The 16,858-nt window shown below is 46.8% G+C and overlaps 1 protein-coding gene across 15 annotated transcripts; it reads left to right on the top strand.

Annotated features, from left to right (window-relative positions):
* The first annotated feature begins 799 nt into the window (after nt 1–799).
* On the top strand, nt 800–16,253 carry TARS2 (threonyl-tRNA synthetase 2, mitochondrial). Of its 15 annotated transcripts, none has more exons than XR_014299467.1 (19): nt 800–940; nt 1,255–1,451; nt 1,775–1,898; nt 3,656–3,780; nt 4,927–5,044; nt 5,158–5,222; nt 5,484–5,562; nt 6,678–6,824; nt 6,961–7,059; nt 7,337–7,554; nt 8,037–8,199; nt 8,421–8,558; nt 8,731–8,808; nt 10,903–11,003; nt 11,215–11,316; nt 11,418–11,563; nt 12,171–12,285; nt 13,896–14,052; nt 15,834–16,253. XR_014299467.1 is itself a non-coding variant. In XM_082685950.1 (19 exons), the coding sequence occupies exons 1-18, from the start codon at nt 875–877 to the stop codon at nt 14,009–14,011; spliced, it is 2,124 nt and encodes a 707-aa protein (XP_082542076.1). In that variant the 5' UTR covers nt 800–874; the 3' UTR covers nt 14,012–14,052; nt 15,834–16,253. The 15 variants fall into 15 exon arrangements, 4 of the variants coding, with proteins under 4 accessions (XP_082542076.1, XP_082542074.1, XP_082542075.1 ...); XM_082685950.1 differs by having other exon boundaries at nt 11,491–11,563; XR_014299470.1 differs by having other exon boundaries at nt 819–949.
* Nucleotides 16,254–16,858: the final 605 nt, after the last annotated feature.

Below are 16,858 nucleotides of genomic sequence, written 5' to 3'. Positions count from 1 at the left end.
GTAGGTGTATTTGAGGTAAACTCTATTGAAAGCATAATGTGATAGGAGAGTGGTTTCAAAATCTAGCATCAGCACTTACTGTTTGACCTTAAGTCACTTAACTTCTCTGACCTTAAATTCTTCCACGTGTAAGATTAAGAGATCTCTAAGGTCCCTCATATGCACTATGACTATGAGGTGATTTAGTTTAAGTGCCCTCTGCAGATTCGTTGCTCCAGCCCCAACGCTGTTAAATTCATTTATTCTAACAGCTTGTCGCTATTGTAGCCATTACCGTGTACCATGCACGATTTACATGAACTTAACTTCAACAGTTGGAAGTGTTACTAGTATTATTCCCATTTTATAGCTGAGGAAATTGATGCTTAGAAGAAATTAAATAATCTACCTAAAATTACACAGTGAATGGGAGATAGATCCAGGATTGATACTGTCTGGTTCCAAAGACTGCCCTATCTGTGTTCTTACCTGCCAGTAAAGACTACGTAAAAGAAAACCTGTAGTTCAAAGGAAATGACTAGCTAGTCTTTCCCATCTGTTTTTCTCCCACTCTCATTTCTCAAGAGTTTTCCTGCCGCAGTTCTCAAAGCTGCAGGACAGGTAACTGCTACTTTGGGCTAAAACTTCAGGTTTCGGCATTGCTGGTGTGTGTAACAGTTTAGGTCTTCCGCTCGCCCGGAACCACCCACACAGCTGTTTGTGCTGTGTGGGGCATACCTCTACGGAGATCCTGGAGGTGGTCCCAGACTAGAGTGGCAGCTATATGAACCAATAGGCCATGGGTATTGTCGGGCCGGAAGCCAATGAGGAGGAAACCGGTGACGGAGAAACGACTGCAATTTGTTTAAGCATGTAGGCACCGGTCTGAAGGAACATGGGGTTTTATCAGAGGTGGCGGCGGCTCCGGCTCCCAGGCTTGCAAACTTGCGTGCTGCACACGGTGCGTGAGGTACCTAAAAGTTATGAACCGCGTCGCACCCAGCCCTGCTGTGGGTGTAGACTCTAAACCCAGCCTGAAATCCCTTACCTCTGCCTTGAGTCGCTGGACCCGGCTACCCTAAGCTCTTAGTTGCAGCCATTTCTCCTAGGGTCGACAGATTGGCGAGCATAGGACTCCCACCCCTGTATGTCGTAGTCCTCTTACAGACTAGGGATTAGGAACCAAGATCACTTCAATATTCTCATCTCCCAGCAGCCCCAGTCCCAGAAAGGAATGATGGGACCCATGTTACCTCCTAACCTCTTTCCTTCCAGGCAGCTGTGCCGACCCCTCCACACTGGTTGACAGAGCGGCTTGGCCTTTTTGAGGAGCTATGGACTGCTCAGGTAAAGAGGTTAGCAAGCATGGCACAGAAGGAGCAGCGGACTATTAAGATATCACTCCCTGGAGGCCAAAAAGTGGATGCTGTGGCATGGAACACAACGCCTTACCAACTAGCCCAGCAGATCAGGTACCAGGCTCATTTTATACCTGCCAGGGTTATCCTTCTTCCTCTGTGCTTCGAAGGACTTGAGCAGGAAATGAAAATTCTGCTTGCTTCTATTCCATCCCTATCAAGATTGCCTTTTCCTGAGGATTCCTTTTTATTTGCATTAGTTTCATAGTGTCTACCCTTCGTTTATTATCCATCGGGAAAAGAAATGATAGGTTTTATTGCTCTGGTGACACCTTTCCCCATTTTCATGTTTGGAGTTGTTGAGAGATAAGTCCCTCTCTTCCCCTGTGGATTGTAACCATGTCTTTTTCTTCATCATCACCCCTCCTCTGGCCAAGTTCAACACTGGCAGATACTGCAGTGGCTGCTCAAGTGAATGGAGAACTTTATGATCTGGAGCGGCCCTTGGAGACAGATTCTGACCTCAGGTTTCTAACATTCAGTTCTGCAGAGGGCAAGGCAGTAAGTCTCTTCCTTTTTGGGAACACCATGGCAATTCAGCTAAGGGATATACATATATGTAGAGAGAGAGCTCTTGCTATCTAAATATATCTTTATATACTTTTTTCCTTAATTTAAAATTTTTGTTTATTTGAGGGACAGAATGAATGAAAGATAGAGAAGGAGCAAGGGGAGGGACAGAGGGAGAAGCAGACTCCCTGCTGAGCTCCCAGAGAGCTAGACGTGGGGCTCGATCCCAGGGCCCCAGGATCATGACCTGAGCTGAAGGTCAACCAACTGAGGCACCCAGGCACCACTCTATGTGTGTGTGTATTTTTTTTTTAAAGATTTATTTATTTTAGGGGCGCCTGGGTGGCTCAGTGGTTAAGCCGCTGCCTTCAGCTCAGGTCATGATCCCAGGGTCCTAGGATCGAGCCCCGCATCGGGCTCTCTGCTCAGCAGGGAGCCTGCTTCCTCCTCTCTCTCTCTGCCTGCCTCTCTGCCTACTTACGATCTCTGTCTGTCAAATAAATAAATAAAATCTTTAAAAAAAAAAAAAAAAGATTTATTTATTTTAGAGAGGGGGAAGGGGGGGTGGGGAGAGATGGGAAAAGAGAGAGAAACCCAGCAGTCTCCGTGCAGAGCACAGAACCCAACACAGGACTCCATCTCAGGACCCTGAGATTACAACCTGAACCAAGAATCAGATGCTTAACCAACTGTAACACCCAGGTGTCCCTAAACTAAGGGATATTTAAGTGGGCATATTTCTAGTATTTTGCCTCGGTTTCTCCATTTGCAGCTGGGACAGAGACATAACACACTCTGCTTGTCTTAACTGGACCTGGCTAAGCCAGAAACTTAGGAAACCAAGTCTATTAAGTAGACATCATTTTTACTAGTAAAAAGGAGAGATCATAAGCTGAAAATAGAAAGGTAATTTGCCAGTTTAGTCCTTGCAACTCTACAGACATACGTTAAAAGTTATCTGTAGCATGTATTTTTTAATTCTTTTTTTTGAAGATGATTTATTTATTTACTTATTTGAGAGAGAGAGAGAGATTGAGAGAGAGCATGAGCAGGGGAGAGAGGGAGAAGCACGTTCCCCACCAAGCCAGGAACCGGAGCTGGGGCTCAGTCCCAAGACCCCGGGATTATGACCTGAGCTGAAAGCAGATGCTTAACTGGCTAAGCCACCCAGGTGCCCCTACATTTTTTAATTCTAACTTGACTTGCACAACTGAGCACACAACTGGCCTCCTTCCCACTTTGTCGTCTTCATGTCAGCTTAGGTAAAATAGAGCTCATCTGTTAGGATCCAGAAAAATGGAATTTTGTCACCTATGTATAAAAGGTGATCAAATCCTGGAGGAGGGGTTGCATCACATTAGATTTCTGGAATGGTAAAAAATAGAACTAAAAGACCAAACAGAGCCCTTAGGAACTACCATCTTAATCTGAAGCCCTAAAAGAGGATGTTGTAAGAGCAACAAAAGAAGCCTGGGCTCCTGCTTCTATGCTCTAGGACTGGGAAGCACTGAGGAGTGGGGCAGGGGGCTACTGTCATCCGTGCATTGCTTATACTAGCCTTTTGTTTTCTATTCAGTTTTTTTTTTTTTCTTTTACTATTTAGTGTTCACCTCCAAGGTCAGGTTCCCCATTTTGTGGTAGTTTTTTCAGGAAGAGCCTTACTGGTTTCACACCAGCTTCTCTGAGGAGAGGATCAGAGAGTGAGGGGTTAAAGGAGATGATTATGAACTCCTTTCTTGTGAACCCAGGTGTTCTGGCACTCCAGCACCCATGTCCTGGGGGCAGCAGCTGAACAACTCCTTGGTGCTGTCCTCTGCCGAGGTCCAAGTACAGAATATGGCTTCTACCATGATTTCTTCCTGGGAAAGGAGCGGTAAGTAGTGCAAATAAAGAGAACGATTCTGGGGTGCTTTCTTTTTTAGATATTTTACTGTATTTTATTTCATTTTTTGACTTTTTGGAGTGTAATTGACAAAGTAATGTATTTTTTTTTAAAGATTTTTAAATTTATTTGACAGACAGATCACAAGTAGTCAGAGAGGCAGGAAGAGAGAGAGAGGAGGAAGCAGGTTCCCTGCCAAGCAGAGATCCTGACATGGGGCTCAGTCCCAGGACCCTGGGATCATGACCTGAGCCAAAGGCAGAGGCTTTAACCTACTGAGCTACCCAGGCGCCCCCAAAGTAACGTATTTAGTGTATAGTGCTTGCTTCGGCAGCAAACACACTAAATTGTACAGTGTAAGAGGTACTGGCTGGCTCAGTCAGAAGAGTATGCTACTCTTCATCTCAGGGTTGTGAGTTCAAGCCCCATGTTGGGTGTAGAAATAACATAATAAATAAACTTTTAAAACTAAAAAAGTGTACAACCTGGTAATTTGATGTTTATATACACTGTGAAAGGATTCCCACAATTGAATTCATTAACATATTCGTTACCTCAGTTCCTCACTTTGTGTGTGTGTGTATGAATGCTTAAGATTTGCTCTTACAAATTTCAATATATATACAATGTGGAATTATCAACTATATTCACCATGGTATACGTTAGCTCCTCAAATGTAATTCATTTTATAACTGAGTGTGTACCCTTTCACTGGGGTGGTTTCTGTCCCTTTTCTGGGGTATCAAGCATGTTCAATTTGGAGGAGAAAGTTTGGGGAGGAGCCTCTGCAGGCCTCAACTGTGACATTGGTGATATTGGTGCCATTTTCTCCACTAGTCCGTGCGTTTCCTTTTCTGTCTAATTCTGCTTGAAACTAGAGAAGTTTCAAGTCTTTAGGAATTAACTTTTACTTCTTCCTTCATTACTGTTGCTCTAATTTTTCCATCCATGTTGCCTACATCCAGCTTTTAATTTCATACATAGAGCTTTTCCTCCTGCAGGAAAATTTATACCTGTCTGCCTTTGCCAATAATTCTAGATTCTCTAGAGAGCAGGATTTCACCCGCTAGCCAACAGTTCTGGCACCCAGGTGATGCTTCTCAGCAGATGCAAGCCACCCAATTCTCATCTTTCCAGGACAGTCCGGGGCTCAGAGCTGCCTGCTTTGGAGCGGATTTGCCAGGAACTCACAGCTGCCGCTCAACCTTTCCGGAGGCTAGAGGTGTCTCAGGATCAGCTTCGCCAGCTGTTCAAGGTGGGGTGGAGGTGCACACATTTAGGAGAAAGACCCAGAAACATGAGGGAAAGAGTAGCTCTCTCCCAGGACATCTATGTAGGAATAAAGACTTACCCTCATTCTCCTTCCAGGATAACCCCTTTAAGCTTCGCCTGATTGAGGAGAAAGTGACAGGTCCAATGGCAACAGTATACGGGTGAGAGTTGTCAAAATGAGCAGAAAGGGAGAGGTGGGATGCATCAAAGAAGGCCAGAATTGGGATGAGGGAAAGAAGGTAGAAGGTAATCTGTTGCTCTAGAAAAGGAATAGGAACAGGAAATAATTTTATCTCCCATTGCTCCTGCTCTTCGTAGTACAGTTCTTCACTTTTTTTATTTGTCTGCTGAAGTCCATGAGAGGGAAAACACTAGAAGCTCAAGAATTTGGAAACCACTAAGTGGCCTTTTCTTTCTCCCAGGTGTGGCATGCTGGTTGATCTTTGCCGGGGCCCCCACCTTCGGCATACTGGACAGATTGGAGGACTGAAGCTGCTAACGGTCAGTTTTGAGGGCAAGGTTAGGTTGAGATCCCTGTGTTCACTGGGATGAGCAGGGGAATGGGAAGATGATCTCTCCCAGCCCCTTCTCTCCTCTAATAGCTGAGCAGAGAATCCAGAAGGAGAAAGATTTTTAGTTCCTACAAATCCCTTACCTTTTGCAAACATCCTTCCCGGGTCCCGAAGCCAATTCACATTCTGTAGTTGGACTTCAGTGGTAGGGAGATGGAGAGGGAGTGTGCGAACAGGTTGGACAGAGTCACATGAGGAAGGCTCCTGTGGAGAGAGGGTGTATAGAACATCATATGAAGGGTACAGGTAGAATACTATCAGTGAAAGCCATGCCTTTTATGACAATACTGTCCCTGGGCCAGGTGCTTTATTTATTAGTTGGAATCAGGAGCAGGAAGCAAGGGGAGAGGCAGGTATATAGAGCCAAAAGTGCTGGACTGAAAACCTAGCCATTTGTGCTCAGTCCTAGCTCTTCCACCAGTGAAGTATGTGGCTTTGGGTAACTCTCCTTACCTGTCTTCCCCACCTATAAAATAAGATTGTTGTAAATTTATATCCTGTCAGTAAATCCACATCACAGAGACAAAGTCAGCTAACATGGGAGAAAGTATTTGAGGAAAAGCTAAAAGTGCTTATAAAACATAGGCTGTTTCTTGTTAAATGGCTCAAGAAAAGAGCAAGCAGAGGCATTTGAATTTCATGTGGCCAGGAGTAGAACATAGTGTGGGAGGCTGATAAGTGGACGGATAGACTGACATCTGACCAGAGCTTAAGGTTACTCTGGTGAGCAGTTACTGGGAGAGGAGGGGGTGGTCCTAAGTACAATGGTGCCTGTGGGAGAATGGGAAGAAAAAGAAGTGGCAGGTTAAAGTTAGGCCTGAGCAGGACACAAGTAGGGATTTGGAGTCTGAGTGTCTCTGAGGCTATAAACATGACAGGAGGTCTGGGAGAATAGTGGTATGCTGGTGGGGGCGCGGGGAACAATGAGCACTGAGAAGGGACACTTGCGGTGCTTAAGCTCAGTATCAGATAAGCATCATCCAAGGAGAGCTTAGGTATCTACAGTCAACCCATCTTCTCTCTGACTCCCTTGTCCTCCCATAGAACTCCTCATCCCTGTGGAGGTCTTCAGGTGCCCCAGAGACACTGCAGCGGGTGTCAGGGATCTCCTTCCCCACAGCAAAGGAGCTGAGGGCCTGGGAAGAATGGAAGGAAGAAGCAGAGTTACGGGACCACCGGCGCATTGGGAAGGTACAGAGATTGGGAGGAGAGGAGTGGGTGTGAAGGAACCTGATGGTGAAGTTGGGAGCAGATTACAAATCCAAGAGATTGAGCAGCTCCCTCGTCCCCACTTTGTCCCGTGAGTGACACTGCCATTCCTGCACAGGCACAGGAGCTCTTCTTCTTCCATGAACTGAGTCCTGGGAGCTGCTTCTTCCTGCCTCGAGGGACAAGGGTGTATAACGCACTGGTGGCTTTTATCAAGGTATGGGGGACCCAAATTGAGAGGAAGGAAGACCAGGGAGGAAATCAAGGCCCAGAAGATGCCAAGTGTTAAAAGAGGAGGATTAAACGTAAACATTGTAAAGTGCTGGTGTCCTTTAACAAGGTCCTAGGGTGGGAGTGTGGAGAGAGAACATGGTACTTAACAGATTGTGGCTGAGAGCAGCATGGCTTGAGATCTCAGGAGACTCACATACCTGCCAGCCATCCACCTCTCCCCCAGTCACTCTGACCTTCCACATCTATACTCTTCTCTCCAGGCCGAGTATACCCGCCGTGGCTTCTCAGAAGTGAAAACTCCCATGCTGTTTTCTACGAAACTCTGGGAGCTTTCAGGACACTGGGAACATTACCAGGAAGACATGTTTGCCCTGCAGCCCCAAGGCTCTGACAGGCTTGCAAGCTCCCTGAGTGACCACTCTGCTAGCCGTCCCACAGACACACTTGCCCTCAAGCCCATGAACTGCCCTGCACACTGGTGAGTGAGGAGCCAGGAGGCCTGGGTCCTCCCAGGACTGGGGGTGGCAGCCAGGTTGCCCAATATGAAGTAACAGAAAGCGCCTTTTGCAGAGCACTGGGACACCTGATTTGAGTCTTGAATCTACCCTCCGGCTAACGGGAGGTGAATTTGGGGAAACCATACCTCTCTAAGCCTTAGTCTCCTTGTGTAACATCAAGGGTTTGGGGTTGCTGTCCAGAGTTCCTCTTTCGCCTCAGTCCCTGTCACAGAGTAGGGGTGTAGTAAATGAGTCCACTGCTGCTATTCCTAAAGAATGTACTTTCAGCCATGCAGGGCTCAAATTGTGCTGAGTGGGATGAACAGGGCTCAGCAGGAGGGCATGCTAAGGCTGGAGAGGGTGCTAGCTGATGGCACAGAGAAAATAAGCATATTGGGTAGAGGAGCAGTCTGCAGGGGGTCCTTTTCCCTATGGCCCTGACCCTTCCACACCCCATCCTCAGCCTGATGTTCGCTCATCGGCCCAGATCCTGGCGAGAGCTGCCTCTGCGACTGGCCGACTTCGGGGCCCTCCACCGGGCCGAGGCCTCCGGCAGTCTAGGGGGACTGACCCGGCTGCGGTGCTTCCAGCAGGACGATGCTCACATCTTCTGTGCACCAGATCAGGTGGCCCTTGCCTAACTCGCCCGAGCATTTCCGAACCACTTTCCACTCTCCACATGAACTGCCAACACTCCCGACTGCCAGTCTCTCTTTTCATATGCTACAACTCAGTTACATGATACCCCTAACTGTCCTACGTGTTTGCCTTGTGTTTCCCCCCAAACTCCCATCACTCCAGAGCTCTAGGTAGCATATAGCTCACCCACTCGATTTTCTGCCCCCAGCTTGAAGCAGAGATCCGAGGCTGTCTTGATTTCCTCCGTTCTGTCTATGCTGTCCTTGGCTTCTCTTTCCGCCTGGCACTATCCACCCGGCCGTCTGGCTTCCTGGGAGAGCCTTGCCTTTGGGACCAGGCTGAGCAGGTATGTAGGTGAAGAGGCAGATAAACCACTCTCTGGTGGGGGAGGGGAGATGGGAATCAGGGTCCTCCTTAGAGGCATATGCTAAGTGGGTCATTTGTTGGGGACTGGAGAGATCCTTTGCTCGTAAAGTATAAGATGACACAGTTCTCTCTTGTCTCATTCCCTCATAAAGGTCCTTCAGAGGGCCTTGGAAGAATTTGGAGAACCCTGGGACCTCAACCCTGGAGATGGGGCATTTTATGGGCCTAAGGTAGGTTGGGGACCCTGCTAAGAGTTTTATTCATTCATTTATTATTTTGCTTTATTAGGTATTTAATAGACAGGAATATTTTTAAACTTGTGTAGGATGTAAAGAAGAGCAGTACGTCTCCTGCCCCCATGAAGCTTGTGGTCTTGTGAAAGGTATGGGAGGTAAATAGGCATTTGGGGGCCTCTGAATCTGCCCTGTGTAGGTACCAAGGGAGCAGGTCACTCAGGAAGGTCAGGAAAGGTCTCTGCAGGATTCTCTTTCTAACCTGAAAGTTCACTGTTCGCCAAGTACAGAGGAATTCTAGGTGAGAACAGTGCAGGCAGAGGCTGAGGTCAGGGTTCAAACTTGAAGACCAAGTTGGAAGAAGTAGAAGTTAGGGGGAAAAAAGGACCGGAAAGTGTCTGCTGGATTTGGTGAAAAGGCTGTTAGATATTGAAGGACCAGGGTGCCTGTGTGGCTAAGTCGATTAAGAGTCTGCCCCAGCTCAGGTCATGATCTCAGAGTCCTGGGATTGAGCCCCACTTCGGGCTCCCTGCCAAGCAGGGAGCCTGCTTCTCCCTCTCCCTTTGCACATCACCCTGCTTGTGCTCTCTTACTCTCTCTGTCAAATAAATCTTTAAAAAAGAAAAAAGATATTGAAGGATCATTTTTGGTAAAGTGGAGGCTGGAGTTGGAGTCTGAGCGGAATGAATGAACATAACTCTTTTGAGAATTTTGGCTCTTAAAAAAGTAAAGGAGAGGGCACGTCGGAGGCTTAATTGGTTAAGTGACTGCTTTCAGCTCAGGTCATGATCCCGGGGTCCTGAGATCAAGTCCTGCATTGGGCTCCCAGCTCCGTGGGGAGTCTGCTTCTCCCTCTGACCTACTCCCCTCTCATGCTCTCTCTCACTCTCTTTCTCTCAAATGGATAAATAAAATCTATTAAAAAAAAAAAAGTAAAGGAGAGTAGCCAAAGGGGCATGGGTAATCAAAAGAGATTTTGGTGATAAAGGGAGAAATTTGAGAATGTTTAAATGCTCTGATGAAGGAGAGCCTGTTAGGGTCAGGGAGAAATTGAAGTTGTAGAAGGGTTTCAGTAGAGGGAATTTCTTAGGGAGGTTTGAGGGGGTAGGATTGAGAGACCACCTTTGGCATCTTATTGGAGGCAGGAAGAAAAGTTGGGGGTACATCCAAGGAAGTCTGTAGATGTGGTGACAGGAAGTTGAGACATCTTTCCATCTCATGTTATCATTATCTGATTTCCCCGTGAGATGGGAGACAGGATCATTTGCTGAGATGGGAGTTGGGCAGAGGAGAGTTTCCAGTGAGGCAGTGAAGATAGGAAGAGGAGAAAGAGAATCCTTGAGAATAGGACATAAAACTGACTAGGGCAGCAAAGGACTGCTGACAGTAGCAAGGCCCCAGTTAAAGTTCAAACAGGGACTAGCATGGTGGCATCAGTTCCCATTTATGCATGGGGTAATGCATGCTAGGTGTGGTATGGGGCATGCGAGGCAGCTCGAGGGGTTTCTGTTGTAGGGCCAAGATGGTGGGAGGCCAGAGTGCCACCAGGCTGGGGTTTGCCTTGGGCATGGGACAGGAGAACAGTGGTAGAAGGGAACCAGGAAGAGTGGTCCCAGCTGCATGGGGAAAGAAGGAAAGGTGGGTAGGGAATGGGTTGTGAATGGGAAGGAACCTAGGAACTTACAAGCAATTCGTAGGAATAATTGTCGGAGCCAGAAGACCAAGGACGGTCATCAGAGGAGCGGGGTGTGTGATGTGGTGGTCTGGAGGCGCACAGTTCGGGGCAGTGACAAGATGAAGGCTGTATCTGTGCATGAGTGCTCATAAAGATCTTGAAGATGATGAAGTCAGGGAATTCAGAGCCCAGGGTGTGGGTGGGTCATTTGTGTCAATGTTGATGTCCCTTAAAGTCATACCATTACTGAGTAGAAGGAACCACTGCTGGAGTGCCTAGTGAGTGAAGTAGAGTATGTTATAGCAATGACACATCTCAAAACAGCCTGCCATGTGGGTCGGTAGAAGGTAGGGGGCACATTCAGTAGAAGCTCCTGCTTCTGGTTGCCCTTACATCCTCCCATCTGTCTCCTCCAGATTGATGTGCACCTCCACGATGCCCTGGGTCGGCCCCATCAGTGCGGGACAATCCAGCTTGACTTCCAGCTGCCCCTGAGATTTGACCTCCAGTACAAGGGGTACAGAGCCTCGCCTGGTCCCCTTTTCCCTTGGCTACCAGCAGAATAGGTGGAGAGCAACTTCCCCTTCTATCTTTGTCCCTAAAAATGAAACCCAAATCCTCTACACCTTTGCTGGAGCTAAATATTTCTTGGAAACTGGATGGTGCTCTTGGGTGCACATCTTATTGACTCTTCCTCTGTTCCATCTATCCTCCTCTTTCCCTCCAAGGCAGGCAGGAGTCCTGGAGCGTCCAGTCCTCATTCACCGAGCAGTGCTAGGTTCTGTGGAAAGGATATTGGGAGTGCTGGCGGAAAGCTGTGGAGGAAAATGGTGAGAACTCTGGCCCCTGATTTCTGTTCTGGTCCTCAGAGCAGATGGTGCATGCTCCAGGTCCTGGTCTCCTCAGATCGCCTCTTCTGTTTTCCTCTCAGATCAACTCTCCGCAGCCACAGTTGCAGTCAGAGCCAGAGTAAATAGTTTGCCTTCCTCTTCTCTCTCCACCAGGCCATTGTGGCTGTCCCCATTCCAGGTGCTGGTCATCCCTGTGGGAACCGAGCAAGAGGAATATGCCAGGGAGGTGAGGAGAAGCTGGGCAAGGTGCACAGGGGCTGAAGCAGGACTACCTGGAGTCCAGAGCTGATCAGTGGGTAGGAAGGTGTCACATAGTAGAGTGGAAGGGAAATAGTATTTGGAGCCACTGGACTGGGCTCAAATGGCTGCCTGCCTTTATGCTGGAACCACATCTGAGAAATGAGACTTAATTCCTTGCCTCTGGGGATGCCTGGAAATTTAACAAATTAACAAATGTTAAACGCTGACAGTAGAGCACTTGGCACAAAAGGGACCTGGAGAAGTGTTGGTTTCATATTTCCTTTCTAGAGAGAAGTAAAGATGTGGATAGTACCAAAGTCAAGTAGCTAGTTGGGTAGTGCTGTGGCTAGAGCAGGCAGAGTTGGGGAATTGGTGGCAGGCTTGGCTCCAGTGGGAAGGAGACAGAAACTATGGGGGAGATGGGGACCGGCCTCAGTGCAAAGATGAACAAAGAGGGGTTGTCCGCAAGAATCAGAGACCCTTGAGGCAGGGGATGGAGGAACAGATCTGGGGCATGGGGAAGATTGGTATCAGACTATTCTAGCTTCTCAGCCTTCAGTCCCTGGCATCAAACCTCTGTCCCTCTGCCCCAGGTACAGCAGAGGCTGCAGGCTGCAGGTCTGGTCTGTGACCTGGATGCTGACTCAGGACTGACCCTCAGCCGGAGAGTCCGCCGGGCTCAGCTTGCCCACTACAATTTTCAGTTCGGTGAGTGACCAGCAGCACAGACCCTCAGAGGCCTGCACTCTCTGCCGGCGTCCCATGCTATTCTTTCCTATTAAATTTGCTTATTTACTTATTTGGGTTAATTGGGGTTCATTCATTACCTGAGCTGGATTCAGGACACCTGAACCATTTGGGCCCTGGGTTCCTTTACCCCCTGACAATCAGTTCTCACCCTCAGAATAATTTCCTTTTTCTTCTTTTAAAAAATATTTTATTTATTTATTTGACAGCGAGATAGAGAGCACAAGTGGGCAGAGCAGCAGGCAGAAGGAGAGGAGAAACAGGCTCTTCACTGAGCAGGGACCCTGCCTCAGGGCTCGATCCCAGGACCCTGGAATCTGACCTGAGCTGAAGGCAGACCAACACCTAGTACAATATAATATTCTCAACAGAACAAAAAAAGTACAAAATCATAGACACTTGAGAAAACATTTAGTGAGATTTAGATTATTACAATGTATGGTGGAAAGTGAGTACCTTCAAGACTAGGGCTGGTTTTGTGTGTAGCCAGCCAGTGTTTGAATTTTACCCGATGGGCCCATATTTTCAGACATCTCCACTAAAGTTCCCCTTGAGACTGAGTGGGACAGTTTGAACCACATTGGCTCTGGGGATGTTGCCCAAGGCTCACTGTATTTTGATGCAAATACACTATTTCTTTTTGGACTCAATTTTATCCTTATAATTTTTGTATGTTTTACCATTTATTTCTAATTATATGCATAGTAACTCTAACATTAATTTCTTTATTTTTTTAATTAAATGTATTTATTTTCAGCATAACAGTATTCATTATTTTTCACCACACCCAGTGCTCCATGCAGTCCGTGCCCTCCATAATACCCACCACCTGGTACCCCAACCTCCCACCCAATTTCTTTATTTTTTAAATTAAATGAAAAAATTTTTAATTGACATATATTTGACACAATATTACATTAATAGTTGACACAATGTTACATTAATTTCAGGTGTACAGCATAGTGATTGGACACTTCTATACATTACTCAGTGCTTATCACAATAAATGTAGCTACCATTTGTCACCATACAATGTTACTACAATAATGACATAGTGATAATGACATATGGGGCACCTGGCTGGCTCATTTAGTAGAACATGTGACTCTTGATCTCAGGGTTGTGAGTTCAAGCCCCAAGTTGGGTGTAAAGCTTACTTTAAAAAAAAAAAAAAATGTGAAATCATATGGTTTTTGTCTTTCTCTGACTAACTTCACTTAGCATAGTATTCTTTGGGTCCATCTATTTTGTCACACAATCTCACCCCTCCTTTTTTTTTTTTTTTTGGCTGAGTAATATTCTGTTGTGTGTATATGTATTTGTGTTTACCCCCCCACATCTTTATCCATGTATCTGTTGATGGACACTTTTGTTGCTTCCATATATTGGCTATTGCTAATAATGCTACAGTAAACGTAGGGGTACATACATTTTTTTGAATTAGTGTTTTCTTTTAGCCAGGAGTCAGGGAGGTGGTAAATACCATGCAGTACCAATACTAGATATCATATGGTATTTCTTTTTCTATTTTTATTTATTTATTTATTTTAAAGATTTTATTTATTTGACAGAGAGATCGATCACAAATAGGCAGAGAGGCAGGCAGAGAGAGAGAGAGAAGAAAGCAGGCTCCCTGTTGACCAGAGAGCCCAATGTGGGACTGGATCCCAGGATCCTGAGATCATGACCCGAGCCAAAGGCAGAGGCCCAACCCACTGAGCCACACAGGTACCCGGTATTTCTTTTTTTTTTTTTTTTAATTTTTTGAGGAACCTCCATACTGTTTTCTACAGTGGCTGCACCAGCTTGCATTCCCACCAACAGTGAACAAAAGTCCCTTTTCCTCCCCGCCCCTGCCAAAACTTGTTATTTCTTGTCTCCTTGATACTAGCCATTCTGACTGGTATGAGATGATATCTCATTGTGGTTTTGTTTTGCATTTCCCTGATGATTAGTGTTGTTAAGCATCTTTTTATGTGCCTGGTGGCCATCTCTATGTCATCTTTGGGAAAATGTCTATTTAGGCCTTTTACCTAGTTTCAAGTATGACCGTTTGGTGGTTTTTTGGTGTTTTGTTTTGTTTTTTTAAGATTTTATTTATTTGACAGACAGAGATCACACGTAGGAAGAGAAGCACACGGAGAGAGAGAGGAGGAAGCAGACTCCCCAGTGAGCGGAAAGCTCGATGCGGGGCTCGATCCCAGGACCCCGAGATCATGACCTGAGCCGAAGGCAGAGGCTTAACCCACTGAGCCACCCAGGCGCCCCAGTTTTTTGGTTTTTTGTTTTGTTTTGTTTTTTGGTGTTGAATTGTATGAGTTCTTTATATGTTCTGTATATTAACCCCTTACCAGATATAGTGTTTGTGAATATCTTCTTCCATTCAGTAGGATGCCTTTCCAGTGTATTGACAGTTCCTTTGCTGTGCAAGAGCTTTTTAGTTTGATGTGGGCCCAGTAATTTATTTTTGCTTTTGTTTCCCCTGCCTGGGAAGACATCCAGAATAACATTGCTAAAGCCAATGTCCAAGATATTATCACCTATGTTTTCTTCTAGGAATTTTATGGTTTCAGGAAAACGGTTTTCTTCTGACCCTCCTCCAAGCTGTTGGTGTCTGTTAGGTTAATTAACCAAAGGAGCATTAGAGAGAAAGGGACAGGAAGGACTAATAAGGTGTTAATTAGTTAGCTTTGTTTATTTTAGACCCAGATGGAGTCAGCCCTAAGGGATGATGAGAAAGAACTCAAGGAGAAGAGTCAGGCCACCTTGTTCCTTCCTTCATTTCTCCACTCACGGAGCTCTGTCTTGAAGACAAGGAGCAGAAACTCCTCTTATCAGATCACTCAGCTTTCTTGGCTTTTTGTTTGTTTGTTTGTTTTTGGTTTTTTTAGATTTTATTTATTTATTTGAAGGACAGTGATCACAAGTAGGCAGAAAGGCAGGCAGAGAGAGAGGAAGGGAAGCAGGTTCCCTGCTGAGCAGACAGCCCTATGTGGGGCTTGATCCAGAACCCTGGGATCATGACCTGAGCCGAAGGCAGAGGCTTTAACCCACTGAGCCACCCAGGCACCCCTCAGCTTTCTTGTTTTATACACCTACTCACCCAGTGGCACTTAGAGCAAGTTGCCCCATGACCCCCTGGGCTTGCCTGTGAGTCTTGTACGCCTGTCACCCTTCCCTCTCTTTAATGTGGGGGGGCATACACACACAGTTTCTCTCTGGGTCTGCTGCTTGCTCTGTTTGTCTCTCTCTGGCTGACCCTACTATCTCCGACCCCTAGGCTCCTGACTGGAAGTGATAAGGCATGGAGGGCATGTCTGGAACATTTCCTTATCTCGTCAGGATGATCAGGGGAACTGGAGAGCAAGAGACAGCTAAATATACCCTTTTCCTGAACTATATCTGGGCTCTGCTCTCACCCTTTTTAAAGATTGGGGTCTCTTGAATTTTTGCCTATCCCATGTGGGTAAGTGTGCCCTGACAGTCGCAAACCTCCTCTCTTCCTGCAGTGGTTGGCCAGAAAGAGCAGAGTGAGAGAGCAGTGAACATTCGGACTCGAGATAACCGCCGACTCGGGGAGTGGGACTTGACTGAGGCTGTGCAGCGGCTGCTGGAGCTCCAGAACACCAGGGTCGCAGATGCTGAGGCAGTGTTCTGAGCTTTTGTGTACAGATATGGCAGGAGCTGCCGGCTTCCCTTCACGTGGGGAGACTTTGACCTAACTGCCAGAGTCTGGAGGCCCCCAGACCGATCAGAATTCATGTGGAGGCACAAGTTTGCTCTCCTGGAAAGATATTTGATCTGGGGGAAGCTCAGCTTTTGGATGTGAGGAGCAAGAAAGTATAAAGAATAAACTTGAAGCTCTTGGGTATGTGTCTTCATCTTCATCTCTGACTCCTGAGAGGGGAATAAAAGGGAATTGGATTCTGTCTCCGTCTCATTTGTCCCAGGGCACTGGGGAAACAGAAAGGGGGCAGCCCTGGCCTCTCACTGGTAGGGGAGCTCCTGGGGTAGCTGTCCTGTCCCCCACCCTGGACTCTTTAGTTCTCTATTTCCCCAACCCCAATTCAGCAGGCTGTACTGCTCCACAGTAGGCAGCATGAAGACAGGGAACCGAGGCATGAAATAATCTCTCTCTTTTTTTTAAGATTCTGTTTATTTATTTGAGAGAGAGAGAGCACAAGCGGACAGGAAGGTCAGAGGGAGAAGCAGGCTCCCCACTGAGCAAGGAGTCCAACGTGGGGCTCTATCCCAGGACCCAGGAGATGGTGACCTGAGCCAAAGGCAGGTGCTTAACAGACTGAGCCACCCAGGTGCCCCAGGTCTCAACATCTCTTACTCCATGAATCTCAGAATCCATTTCTCTGGGAAGCATAAGAACGCTTTCCTCTTCTCAGCCTTGTTCTCCTCAGTCCTCTTAGGAGACCTCAGGGTGAATTTGGGAGGAGTGGCCACCAGAGGAGGAGCAGCTGGGACTGAGTCATGGCAGGAAATAGGAGGGAGGGAGTTCTCCCCAGATAGCCATATAAAAGGA

This window comes from Mustela nivalis, assembly GCF_964662115.1.
Source record: "Mustela nivalis genome assembly, chromosome: 10".
In the NCBI taxonomy this organism is placed as follows: Eukaryota; Metazoa; Chordata; class Mammalia; order Carnivora; family Mustelidae; genus Mustela; species Mustela nivalis.
The sequence above is the reverse complement of the archived record's forward strand: the minus strand, read 5'-3'. Positions and strand labels throughout refer to the sequence as shown.

Excerpts from the sequence above, each read along its gene's own strand:
- TARS2 (XM_082685947.1), top strand. The coding sequence starts at position 875 with ATGGGGTTTTATCAGAGGTGGCGGCGGCTCCGGCTCCCAGGCTTGCAA. Across the intron at positions 8,809-10,902 it reads GGGCATTTTATGGGCCTAAG|ATTGATGTGCACCTCCACGA; the intron begins GTAGGTTGGGGA and ends TGTCTCCTCCAG. Across the intron at positions 11,564-12,170 it reads AAGAGGAATATGCCAGGGAG|GTACAGCAGAGGCTGCAGGC; the intron begins GTGAGGAGAAGC and ends CCTCTGCCCCAG.